Source organism: Oncorhynchus mykiss, chromosome 12, assembly GCF_013265735.2.
Source record: "Oncorhynchus mykiss isolate Arlee chromosome 12, USDA_OmykA_1.1, whole genome shotgun sequence".
NCBI classification, from domain to species: domain Eukaryota; kingdom Metazoa; phylum Chordata; class Actinopteri; order Salmoniformes; family Salmonidae; genus Oncorhynchus; species Oncorhynchus mykiss.
Genome location: NC_048576.1, coordinates 8,460,672 through 8,473,012, shown reverse-complemented (window position 1 = coordinate 8,473,012; position 12,341 = coordinate 8,460,672). Strand labels below are relative to the sequence as shown.

Genomic DNA, 12,341 nt, shown 5'->3' with positions numbered 1-12,341 from the left:
TCCACCGTTCAAGTTGATAACATCTAATTCAACTTCATGGTAGGTCTTGATACGATCTAAAGAAGCAATGTCAAATAAGTAGAATTATTTGCACCTAGTGTTCCTCTGTCATGTCCATGCATGACAGTTGAATGTGACGCATTCTATCAGTGTACTGTAATTAATGGCCACGTTACGAGGACAGGTGAAGTGACTTCATTCAGGCACGGTGTATTATCCAACAACATTGTCAAAATAATATTGAATATGATAAAACCACATAGAAAATATGTCTGAAATAGCCTTATAAACTCTAAATAATAGACGGCCATTCATTCCTGTATGGCCATAGTCATTGATGTTGCAACATTGTTACCATTATATAATAGACTGCTGATACATAAATAAAACACATCAAGCATTTGTGCACTAGCGGAAAACAACCTTTTGTCCTGCATCAAAACGATATCCTATCAAATCAACGCATTTGTATCACTTCCATCACACTACTACCCACCGATGTATAATATAGCAGGACAACAGAGTCAAATCAAAAAAGTTTGTTATTGTCGCTGTCGCGTTCCAAAGCGGAAAGCATTTAGTTAACCTTCGTAGCAGATCAATATTCATCACCCCACCCTTCAGCAGTTCCCGCTGCATTAATATCACAGTTCCACCGCATCGTTCCCGCACCACACCGCGCAGACCTACCATTCCGTGCCAGCTGACGACGATCCTAGTCCGGTGACAGTTCTGTTCAAAACATTCCGACGGGAGACATTTAACGACTTTTACACGTACAGAATAATACACGTGAAGATGGAGATAACTGGAAAGAAAGAAAAACCCAGCGATGGATGAAGAATACCCTAGAAATCGAGATTGCAATGCTGAATCACTCCCCGTTCACCGTATTGCAACCATTGTGTTGCAAGATGCTGGCTGTACAACCATTGTGGACCTACCAGAGAAGAGGAGGGAGAAGAAAAAAAACAAGGGGTTTAGGGAAATAAGTTGCTATGGCAACCGAAAGGAGCAAATGTGACGTCAATGCCCGGAGCACATAGAAGGGCCTGGATGGGAGGGGTGGGTATGGAGGAGAGAAGGCTCAAGCTCTCTCTCTCTCTCTCTTCCTTTCTCTCTGATCCTGCACCTTCCTCCCTCTGAGCATGGCCATATCAGTAGGCCTCACTCATCAGCCCACACACACACACACACAGCTTTCCTTTTCTGATTCTATAAACATTTAAGAATGCAAACATAGTGTAGGCGACACGCCACAGCTCAAATTCAATGACTGTGCCTGTGCAAAGCTAAAGATGGGTTTTTATTTTTTTACGCAAACTGAACCGTTTTAATTTATTTTTGTATAGATTTTATTTTACCTTTATTTAACTAGGCAAGTCAGTTAAGAATAAATTATTATTTACAATGACTGCCTCTCCAAAAGGCAAAAGGCCTCCTGCGGGGACCGGGCTGGGATAAAAAATAATAATAATAATAATAATATATAAATATGGGACTAAACACATCACGACATGAGAGACAACACAACACTACATAAAGAGAGACCTAAGACAACTACATTGCAAGGCAGCAACACATGACAACACAGCATGGTAACAACACAACATGTTAGCAGCACAAATCATTGTACAAACATTATTGGGCACAGACAACAGCACAAAGGGCAAGAAGGTAGAGACAACAATATGTCACGCAAAGCAGCCACAGCTGTCAGTAAGATTGTCCATGATTGAAGAGATTGAGATAAAACTGTCCAGTTTGAGTGTTTGTTGCAGGTCGTTCCAGTCGCTAGCTGCAGCAAACTGAAAAGAGGAGCCACCCAGGGATGTGTGTGCTTGGGGACCTTTAACAGAATGTGACTGGCAGAACGGGTGTTGTATGTGGAGGATGAGGGCTGCAGTAGATATCTCAGATGGGGGGAGTCAGGCCTAAGATGGTTTTATAAATAAGCATCAACCAGTGGGTCTTGCGACGGGTATACAGAGATGACCAGTTTACAGAGGAGTATAGAGTGCAGTGATGTGTCCTATAAGGAGCATTGGTGGCAAATCTGATGGCCGAATGGTAAAGAACATCTAGCCGCTCGAGAGCACCCTTACCTGCCGATCTATAAATTATGTCTCCGCAATCTAGCATGGATAGGACGGTCATCTGAATCAGGGTTAGTTTGACAGCTGGGGTGAAAGAGGAGCGATTACAATAGAGGAAACCAAGTCTAGATTTAACTTTAGCCTGCAGCTTTGATATGTGCTAAGAGAAGGACAGTGTACCATCTAGCCATACTCCCAAATACTTGTATGAGGTGACAACCTCAAGCTCTAAACCCTTCGAGGTAGTAATCACACCTGGGGGAGAGGGGCGTTCTTCTTACCAAACCACAACCTTTGTTTTGGAGGTGTTCAGAACAAGGTTTAGGGTAGAGAAAGCTTGTTGGGCACTAAGAAAGCTTTGTTTAAAGCATTTAACACAAATTCCGGGGATGGGCCAGCTGAGTATGAGACTGTATCATCTGCATATAAATGGATGAGAGAGCTTCCTAGAAGAGCGTGGGGCCTAGGATTGACCCTTGGGGTACTCCCTTGGTGACAGGCAGTGGCTGAGACAGCAGATTTTCTGATGTTATACACTGCACAAAGACCCCTCGGAGACATCAATACTCCTTAGCCGGCCCACAAGAATTGAATGGTCTACCGTGCCAAAAGCTTTGGCCAAGTCAATAAAAATAGCAGCACAACATTGCTTAGAATCAAGGGCAATGGTGACATCATTGAGGATCTGTCACGTTCTGACCTTTATTTCCTTTGTTCCTGTCTCTGTGTTTGCACCAGATAGGACTGTTTTAGGTTTTCGCACGTTTGTTGTTTTGTTAGTTTATTCATGTACAGTTTCTTTATTAAAGTACAATGAATAACAACCACGCTGCGTTTTGGTCCGCCTCTCCTTCAAAGCAAGAAAACCGTTACAGAATCACCCACCACAACAGGACCAAGCGGCGTGGGAACGGGCAACAGCAACAGCAGCGAAAAGAGGAATGGACATGGGAGGATGAGTTGGATGGTAAAGGACCCTGGGCACAGCCTGGAGAATATCGCCACCCCAAAGAAGAGCTGAAGGCGGCGAAGGCGGAGAGGCGCTGGTATGAGGAGAAAGCACGGCGGCGTGGATGGAAGCCCGAGAGTCAGCCCCAAAAATTTATTGGGGGAGGCACACAGGAAGTGTGGCGAAGCCAGGTAGGAGACCTGCGCCAGCTTCCTGTGCTTACCGGGGGGCTGGAGAGACCGGGCAGGCACCGTGTTATGCTGTGAAGCGCACGGTGTCCCCAGTGCGGGTGCATAGCCCGGTGCGGTACATTCCAGCTCCGCGTATCGGCCGGGCTAGAGTGGGCATCGAGCCAAGTGCCATGAAGCCGGCTCTACGCATCTGGTCTCCAGTGCGTCTCCTTGGGCCGGCTTACATGGCACCAGCCTTGCGCATGGTGTCCCCGGTTCGCCTGCATAGCCCAGTGCGGGCTATTCCACCTCGCCGCACTGGCAGGGCGACCGGGAGCATGCAACCAGGTAGGGTTGGGCAGGCTCGGTGCTCAAGAGCTCCAGTGTGCCTGCACGGTCCGGTCTATCCGTCACCACCTCCACGCACCAGCCCTCCGGTGGCAGCCCCCCGCACCAGGCTGTCTCTCCGGCTCATCCTTACAGGGGCTCCCGCCTGTCCAGCGCTGCCGGAGCCTTCCTCCTCTCCAGCGCAGCCGGAGTCTCCCGCCTGTCCGGCGCTGCTGCCGGAGTCTCCCGCCTGTCCGGCGCTGCTGCCGGAGTCTCCCGCCTGTCCGGCGCTGCTGCCGGAGTCTGAGGTGCCAGAGCCCCACAGCCCAGAGGCACCAGAGCCCCTCAGCCCAGAGGCGTCAGAGCCCCTCAGCCAAGAGCCCCTGCCCCTTAGCCCAGAGCATCCGCCCCTCTGTTCAGAGCTTCCGCCCCTCTGTCCAGAGCTTCCGCCCCTCTGTCCAGAGCTTCCGCCCCTCTGTCCAGAGCTTCCGCCCCTCTGTCCAGAGCTTCCGCCCCTCTGTCCCGAGCTGCCCCTCAGTCCAGTGGGGTCATTTAGAGGGGTCGCCGTGGTTAGGAGGCCACGGAGGCAGACAATAAGGCGGACTAAGACAATGGTGAAGTGGGGTCCGCGTCCCGCGCCAGAGCCGCCACCGCGGACAGACGCCCACCCAGACCCTCCCCTATAGGTTAAGGTTTTGCGGCCGGAGTCCGCACCTTTGGGGGGGGGGGGGGGTACTGTCACGTTCTGACCTTTATTTCCTTTGTTCCTGTCTCTGTGTTTGCACCAGATAGGACTGTTTTAGGTTTTCGCACGTTTGTTGTTTTGTTCGTTTATTCATGTACAGTTTCTTTATTAAAGTACAATGAATAACAACCACGCTGCGTTTTGGTCCGCCTCTCCTTCAACGCAAGAAAACCGTTACAGGACCTTTTAAGGTTGCAGTGACACATCCATAACCTGAGCCGAAACCAGATTGCACACCAGAGAGAAAACTATAGACATCAAGAAAACCAATCAGTTGATTATTGACAAGTTTTTCCAACACTTTTGATAAACAGGGCAAAATAGATATAGACCTGTAACAGTTAGGATCAGCTTGATCTCCCCCTTTAAATAAATGTCGAACCGTGGCTGCCTTCCAAGCAATGGGAACCTCCCCAGAGAGGAGAGACCGGTTAAAAAGGTCAGAGATATGCTTGGCGATAATAGTGGCAGTAACCTTAAAGAAGCAATTCTCTCTCTGTGGGTCTAACCCCAAGAAGTTCTGGAAAACGTCATTAAAGACCTGAAGAATAAACCCTCCTCCTCACAGCTGCCAGTGTCCCTTAATGTTGATGATGTGGTTGTACTGACAAGAAGAACGTTGGCTGAGCTATTTAATCACCACTTCATTAAGTCAGGATTCCTATTTGACTCAGCCATGCCTCCTGCCCGTCCAATATTTCCTCATCTCCCACCCCTTCTAATGTGACTGACCCCAATGCTTCGCCCTCTTTTCCCCCTGCCCCGCTACAAAGTTTCTCCCTGAGTCCGAGGTGCTAAAGGAGCTCCTGAAACTTTACCTCCAAAAAACATCTGGGTCAGGTGGTTTAGACCCTTTCTTCTTACAGTAACTAACTTTGGTCTTCCGGATAGCCAGAGTGCACTTATTTCTCATTTGCCTGAATGAGAGCCAGTCAGCCTGAGTGTGTGTGTGCTGAGCCTTTCACTCCACTGAAAATGTCAAAGATGAAGGTCCAACATAGGGGATCAAACTGAGGCCAGTTCATGAAGGCTTGCTTTATTTTTTTAGCAAGTCTATAACAAATAAGGACAGGTCGTTTCACTGAGCAGTCATTACGAACACAGGCTGTAAAACAGGGATCACTTTAAGGTCATTACAGAAAACACCAGGCTGATACCTATCAGGATTATTTGTGAGGATAACATCAAGGAGAGTAGCCTTTTCTGGGTGTTTGGAGTCATTCCTTGTGGGATTGGTGATAATCTGAGAAAGATTTAGGGAGTCCCATTGCTTTAGGACTTGGTCAGGTAGTTTAAGCATGTCCCAGTTTAGGTCACCTAGCAGGACAAATTCAGACTTAGTGTAAGGGGCCAGGAGAGAGTTTAGGGTACAGGCCGGTGCTGATGGAGGACGATAGCACACAGCAACAGTCAACAAAGAGCTATTTGAAAGTTGTAATGCTTAAAACCAGCAAATCAAATTGTTTAGGGAGAGACTAGGTGGAGACAACGGAGCACTGAAGGGGATCCTTGGTAAAGATTGTCAATCCACCACCTTTGGAAGATCTGTTTTGCCGAAAAAGGTTAAAACCAGAAAGGTTAATATCAGTATTCAAAATACTCTTCTTTAACCACATCTCAGTAATGACCAACACATCTGGATTGGTCAAGGTTACAATACGATAGGTCCCGAGTCCCGAGTATGGGAACGTAGTCAACAAAGCATGCAGGAGCCATGAGGCAAATAGTAATTTGAGTCAATTTGAGGTGTACCTGTGGATGTATTTCAAGGCCTACCTTCAAACTCAGTGCCTCTTTGCTTGACATCTTGGGAAAATCAAGAGGAAATCAGCCAAGACCTCTGCCGAGCGTGCTGTCTATTGGTCTGATATGCTCGTCCATATATTTATACAGTTGAAGTCGGAAGTTTACATACACTTAGTTTGGAGTCATTAAAACTCGTCTTTCAACCACTCCACAAAATTCTTGTTAACAAACTATAGTTTTTGGCAAGTCGGTTAGGACATCTATTTTGTGCTTGACACAAGTACTTTTTCCAATAATTGTTTACAGACAGATTATTTCACTTATAATTCACTATATCACAATTCCAGTGGGTCAGAAGTTTACATACACTAAGTTGACTGTGCCTTTAAACAGCTTGGAATATTCCAGAAAATGATGTCATAGCTTTAGAAGCTTCTGATAGGCTAATTTACATAATTTGAGTCAATTGGAGGTGTACCTGTGGATGTATTTCAAGGCCTACCTTCAAACTCAGTGCCTTTTTGCTTGACATCATGGGAAAAACAAAAGAAATCAGCCAAGACCTCAGAAAAAGATGGTAGACTTGCACAGGTCTGGTTCATCTTTGGGAGCAATTTCCAAACGCCTGAAGGTACCACGTTCGTCTGTACAAACAATAGTACACAGGTATAAACACCATGGGACCACGCAGCCCTCAGGAAGGAGATGCGTTCCTGTCTCCTAGAGATGAACGTACTTTGGTGCAAAAAGTGAAAATCAATCCCAGAACAAAAGGACCTTGTGAAGATGCTGGAGAAAACAGGTACATAAACTGTAAATTGGCTCAGCAAGGAAGAAGCCACTGCTAAAAAAACGCCATTAAAAAATCCAGACTATGGTTTGCAACTGCACATAGGGACAAAGATTGTACTTTTTGGAGAAATGTCCTCAAGTCTGATGTCCAATGACCCCAAGCATACTTCCAAAGTTGTGGAAAAATGGCTTAAGGACAACAAAGTCAAGGTAATGGAGTGGCCTTCACAAAGCCCTGACCTCAATCCTGTGGAAAATTTGTGGGCAGAATTGAAAAAGCGTGTGCGAGCAAGGAGGCCTACAAACCTGACTCAGTTACACCAGCTCTGTCATGAGGAATGGGCCAAAATTCACCCAACGTATTGAGGGAAGCTTGTGGAAGGCCACCCAAAATGTTTGACCCAAGGTTAAATTGTTTAAGGCAATTCTACCAAATGCTAATTGAGTGTATGTGATGAAAGAAATAAAAGCTGAAATAAATCATTCTCTCTACTATTATTCTGACATTTCACATTCTTAAAATTTAGTGGTGATCCTAACTGACCTAAAACGGGGAGTTTTTACTTGGATTAAAATGTCAGGAATTTTAAAAAACTGAGTTTAAATGTATTTGGCTAAGGTTTATGTGAACTTCCGACTTCAACTGTATATTCTTAATTAGGTATTTGTTGTGAAATTGTTAGATATTGCTGCATTGTTGGAACAAGAACCACAAGCATTTTGCTACACCCACAATAACATCTGCAAAACACATGTATGTGACAAATCAAATTTGATTTGATTAGACTTAATATGCGTGTTTGGAAACATACGAGTGCAAGACCAAGTCCAGCTTCAGCGCGTGATTAAGACGGATAATTGGTTTAGATCAAGAATCAGCCTGAAACCTGTAAACTCATCCTTCTAAAACGTGAAAGCATTTTACAGGACAGTACTCACCTCCCTTTCACTCAAAACTCATCCTCCTAAAACTTGAAAGCATTTTACAGGACAGTACTCACCTCCCTTTCACTCAAAACTCATCCTCCTAAAACGTGAAAGCATTTTACAGGACAGTACTCACCTCCCTTCACTCAAAACTCATCCTTCTAAAACGTGAAAGCATTTTACAAGACAGTACTCACCTCCCTTTCACTCAAAACTCATCCTCCTAAAACTTGAAAGCATTTTACAGGACAGTACTCACCTCCCTTTCACTCAAAACTCATCCTTCTAAAACTTGAAAGCATTTTACAGGACAGTACTCACCTCCCTTTCACTCAAAACTCATCCTCCTAAAACGTGAAAGCATTTTACAGGACAGTACTCACCTCCCTTCACTCAAAACTCATCCTTCTAAAACGTGAAAGCATTTTACAAGACAGTACTCACCTCCCTTTCACTCAAAACTCATCCTCCTAAAACGTGAAAGCATTTTACAAGACAGTACTCACCTCCTTCACTCAAAACTCATCCTTCTAAAACGTGAAAGCATTTTACAAGACAGTACTCACCTCCCTTCACTCAAAACTCATCCTTCTAAAATGTGAAAGCATTTTACAGGACAGTACTCACCTCCTTCACTCAAAGCTCATCCTTCTAAAACATGAAAGCATTTTACAAGACAGTACTCACCTCCCTTCACTCAAAGCTCATCCTTCTAAAACGTGAAAGCATTTTACAAGACAGTACTCGCCTCCCTTCACTCAAAACTCATCCTTCTAAAACGTGAAAGCATTTTACAGGACAGTACTCACCTCCCTTTCACTCAAAACTCATCCTTCTAAAAACGTGAAAGCATTTTACAGGACAGTACTCACCTCCCTTTCACTCAAAACTCATCCTTCTAAAACTTGAAAGCATTTTACAGGACAGTACTCACCTCCCTTCACTCAAACTTCCGTCGCAGCAGCAGCTGGACAAGAGGAAAGAGACTTCTACAAAATAAAATGAAAACAGACAGATATGGGGACTCTTTTACTCCAACAGCCATTAGGCTGTTTAATAGATATAGTCTGTTGGACCCTCCTGTACACAGCACATTGCACTTTCACTTTAAATGTGTAGCCATGGCACTTTCAATTCATTATATTTTGTAGTTTCTGTGTTTTCGTGTTTTATGTATCGTATTTTTAATAAGCACATGACCAAATTAAATTCCCCGTGATGAGATAATAAAGTAGATCTGAATCTGAAATACATTTTTTTTTTAAATAAGAAATAATGTCAGTAACACAAAAGGACATGACCAAATTCTCAGGAAGGCAGAGCTAACCTGAGAAGTCTTTCACTCACACACACACACACACACACACACACACACACACACACACACACACGCACACACACACGCACTCACACACACACACACACACACACACACACACACACACACACACACACACACACACACACACACACACACACACACACACACACACCCACACACACACACACACACACACACACACACATCACAATTGCTGCTATCAAATTCTTATTTACTATTCCTAATACTTCACAATTTAAGCCACATACACCTACAGTGACGGTCTTCACATTCACGCAAACTCACATACATGTACACACTCATGCACCCATGCTCACACACACACACATACACACACACTCACTCATTACCATGCACGCAACACACACAATGATGCCATTCTTGATGGATTGATTATAATGATTATTTTTACCATTAGTATTGATCCTGCTATCAGACACTTTTACCCCTGTTTACATGTACATTGCTTACTCAAATCACTCTCATAGGGCAGCGCACAATTGGCCCAGCATCGTCCGGGTTTGGCCGGGGTAGGCCGACATTGTAAAATAAGAATTTGTTCTTGACTGACTTAGCCTAGTTAAATAAAGGTTAAATAAAAATATCAGACCTGTATATTAGACCTGTATATCAGACCTGTATATCAGACCTGTATATCAGACCTGTATATCAGACCTGTATATCAGACCTGTATATCAGACCTGTATATCAGACCTGTATATCAGACCTGCATATCAGACCTGTATATCAGACCTGTATATCAGACCTGCATATCAGGCCTGTATATCAGACCTGTATATCAGACCTGTATATCAGACCTGTATATCAGACCTGCATATCAGACCTGTATATCAGACCTGTATATCAGACCTGTATATCAGACCTGTATATCAGACCTGTATATCAGACCTGTATATCAGACCTGTATATCAGACCTGTATATTAGACCTGTATATCAGACCTGTATATCAGACCTGTATATCAGACCTGTATATCAGACCTGTATATCAGACCTGTATATCAGACCTGCATATCAGACCTGTATATCAGACCTGTATATCAGACTGTTCTCATGTTTGTTTTTTTATTTCTTCTGTTGCGTTTCACTTTTTTTTTTTTCCTTATCTATATTCCTACCTTGATTGTTGGGAAAGAGCTCGCAAGTTAAGCATTTCACTGTCTTGTTTTACACCTGCTGTATCCTGTGCATGTGACAATAAACCTTGAAATAACAAATAAACAAACACACACACAGTTACAAATCCCATAGTAATAAGTTAATATGAGTTTGTATCTCTACAATTGACACATTCCTGAAAGATACCCCTCCCCAATGTGTGAATAAAGTTGGCCTCATTGAGCAGAATATGCACTAAGTCTGTTAACACGTCCTGCTTGCAATGATTTAAAAAAAACACTAGATGGCAAATAATGAGTTTGAAACAGCCAGCCCAGTGCAAACTGAGGAAGTGCTTGATGCTGAATTACTTCCTGACTGACTGGATGGATAGATGGCATCACATTTCCAAACAAAACAGTTGATGTGGCAGTGCTCATAGCGGCTATTTTTAACTGAAATGTAATTTTTTGTTTTGTTGTTGTCGATATTTTGATTGACATATAGGGCATATAGAGTACATATACAATACAATATTGTTTATGCTTCTGATAATATTTTGAAAGTTTACATTTAAGTTCGTAAAAGTTTTGTGCTACTTATTGAAATGCATGGTTTCGTCAAAGGATACAATCTGTGAATCCCAGATGACCAATTATCCAGGCTTTATCACAACCGGCCGTGATTGGGATTCCCATAGGGCTGCGCACAATTGGCCTAGCGACGCCGGGGTAGGCCGTCATTGTAATTAAGAATATGTTCTTAACTGACTTGCCCAGTTTAATAAAGGTTAAATAACTAAAAATATTTAAAAAATTACCAATAGACTGTACCACGATATATTCTCTCCTTCCACTCCTACTCCTGTATTTGCCATCATGCATGTCATTAGAGGGTTTAATGAGCTTGGTCTACAGGCACTGCTGGCAAATGTTTTCCTTCGGTCCACAGGTTCTAACAACGTATGGTTTAAAATAGCCTAGCCTGCTCCCGTCCCTTGTGGGTATGATGTTCTCTCATTAAAATACAAAACTTGAATCATCATCTATATTGTGGTCAAAAGTTACAAATAGTTTACAGTGCAGATAAATAAAAAGTTAAAGTACAAGTGGATTATGTTGGATTACAGCATAACACAGTACATACAGTACAGTATTTAATCACTTAGCCTATTTGCTGTGCTCTGATTTAAATCTTGTGGGAAAAAAATGTCCAGAAACAAACATTTTGCGGTCTGCTTGGAAATAGCTCACTTTTTGCTGCTCTGGATAATGTTTCCGAAAGAGAAATGTAGAGGCTTAAGAAAAACAACAGAACCAGAGTTGAGCCTATTTCTTCCCTTCATACCCCGCCATTTGTGGTGTGAAACCTCATTCTTCTCTTGTTAGTCACTGAAAGTGGTGAAATGACGTGCTACTTTCCTCACGAGTAACTATGTCCAAAATAGACCCCCAAAAGCACTCGTATTGTGTCAATAGGACTACAACGATTGATAGTTGTTTGTTAAAAAGTGAGAAAACGAGTGAGAGAAAGTGTATGAGAGAGAGCGTGAGAGACAGAGAACAAGAGAGAAAGAAAGAAGTGAGAACATCGTGCGTTTGTGTGGAGGAGTGGGGAGAGATACTGTAAGTATACGGTAGCCCATTCCTAGCAGCCTCTGTGGTAGGCTCACTGAAGAATATCCACGCCAGACATTGGAGTGGAGAGAGAGAGAGAGAGTTTGAATGCACTATTACTTTACGTTTGTTATTTAGTTGTTTCTATTTGTTGACCTGCCAAAATGCTTGGATTCAAGGGTCCAGCTATTGTTAATTACTCAGACCTTTGTACAAATATACTGTATACCACTGTTCAATAATACCCACAATGAATGGCTACCCCCTATCCCTAGAAAACCACATATGGAAAACCTTGATCAGATTTTATACTTGACCAAAAGAGTACTGGTACACCTATATCAACATTAGTAGCCTCAGCCTACTGTACAGTATTTTCCTCCCCGTTGAGGGTAACTATAGAGACGTCTCAGATGCTTATATGACGAAGACGGTCCCCCTGCACAGAGCCAATGAACAGTGTGAATATGGCGTCTGGTTACTCCCAGTCCGCCACAGCTAGACGGGAGAAGGG

The 12,341-nt window shown here is 43.6% G+C and overlaps 1 protein-coding gene across 11 annotated transcripts in view; it reads right to left on the bottom strand.

The window, feature by feature from the left end:
* Positions 1-967, bottom strand: part of mapk10 (mitogen-activated protein kinase 10) — a 114,398-nt gene extending 113,431 nt beyond the window's left edge. For 10 of the 11 annotated variants that reach the window (XM_036936823.1, XM_036936824.1, XM_036936827.1 and 7 more), the window contains exon 1: positions 691-966. Coding sequence is in view for 9 of the 11 variants with exons in the window: in XM_036936827.1 (XP_036792722.1) it covers positions 691-693 (3 nt within the window). In the remaining 2 variants the exon portion in view is untranslated. Of the gene's footprint in view, positions 1-690 lie in introns of all 11 variants that reach the window. The other variant, XM_036936821.1, reaches the window with a different exon arrangement.
* Between the last annotated feature and the right edge of the window lie 11,374 nt (positions 968-12,341).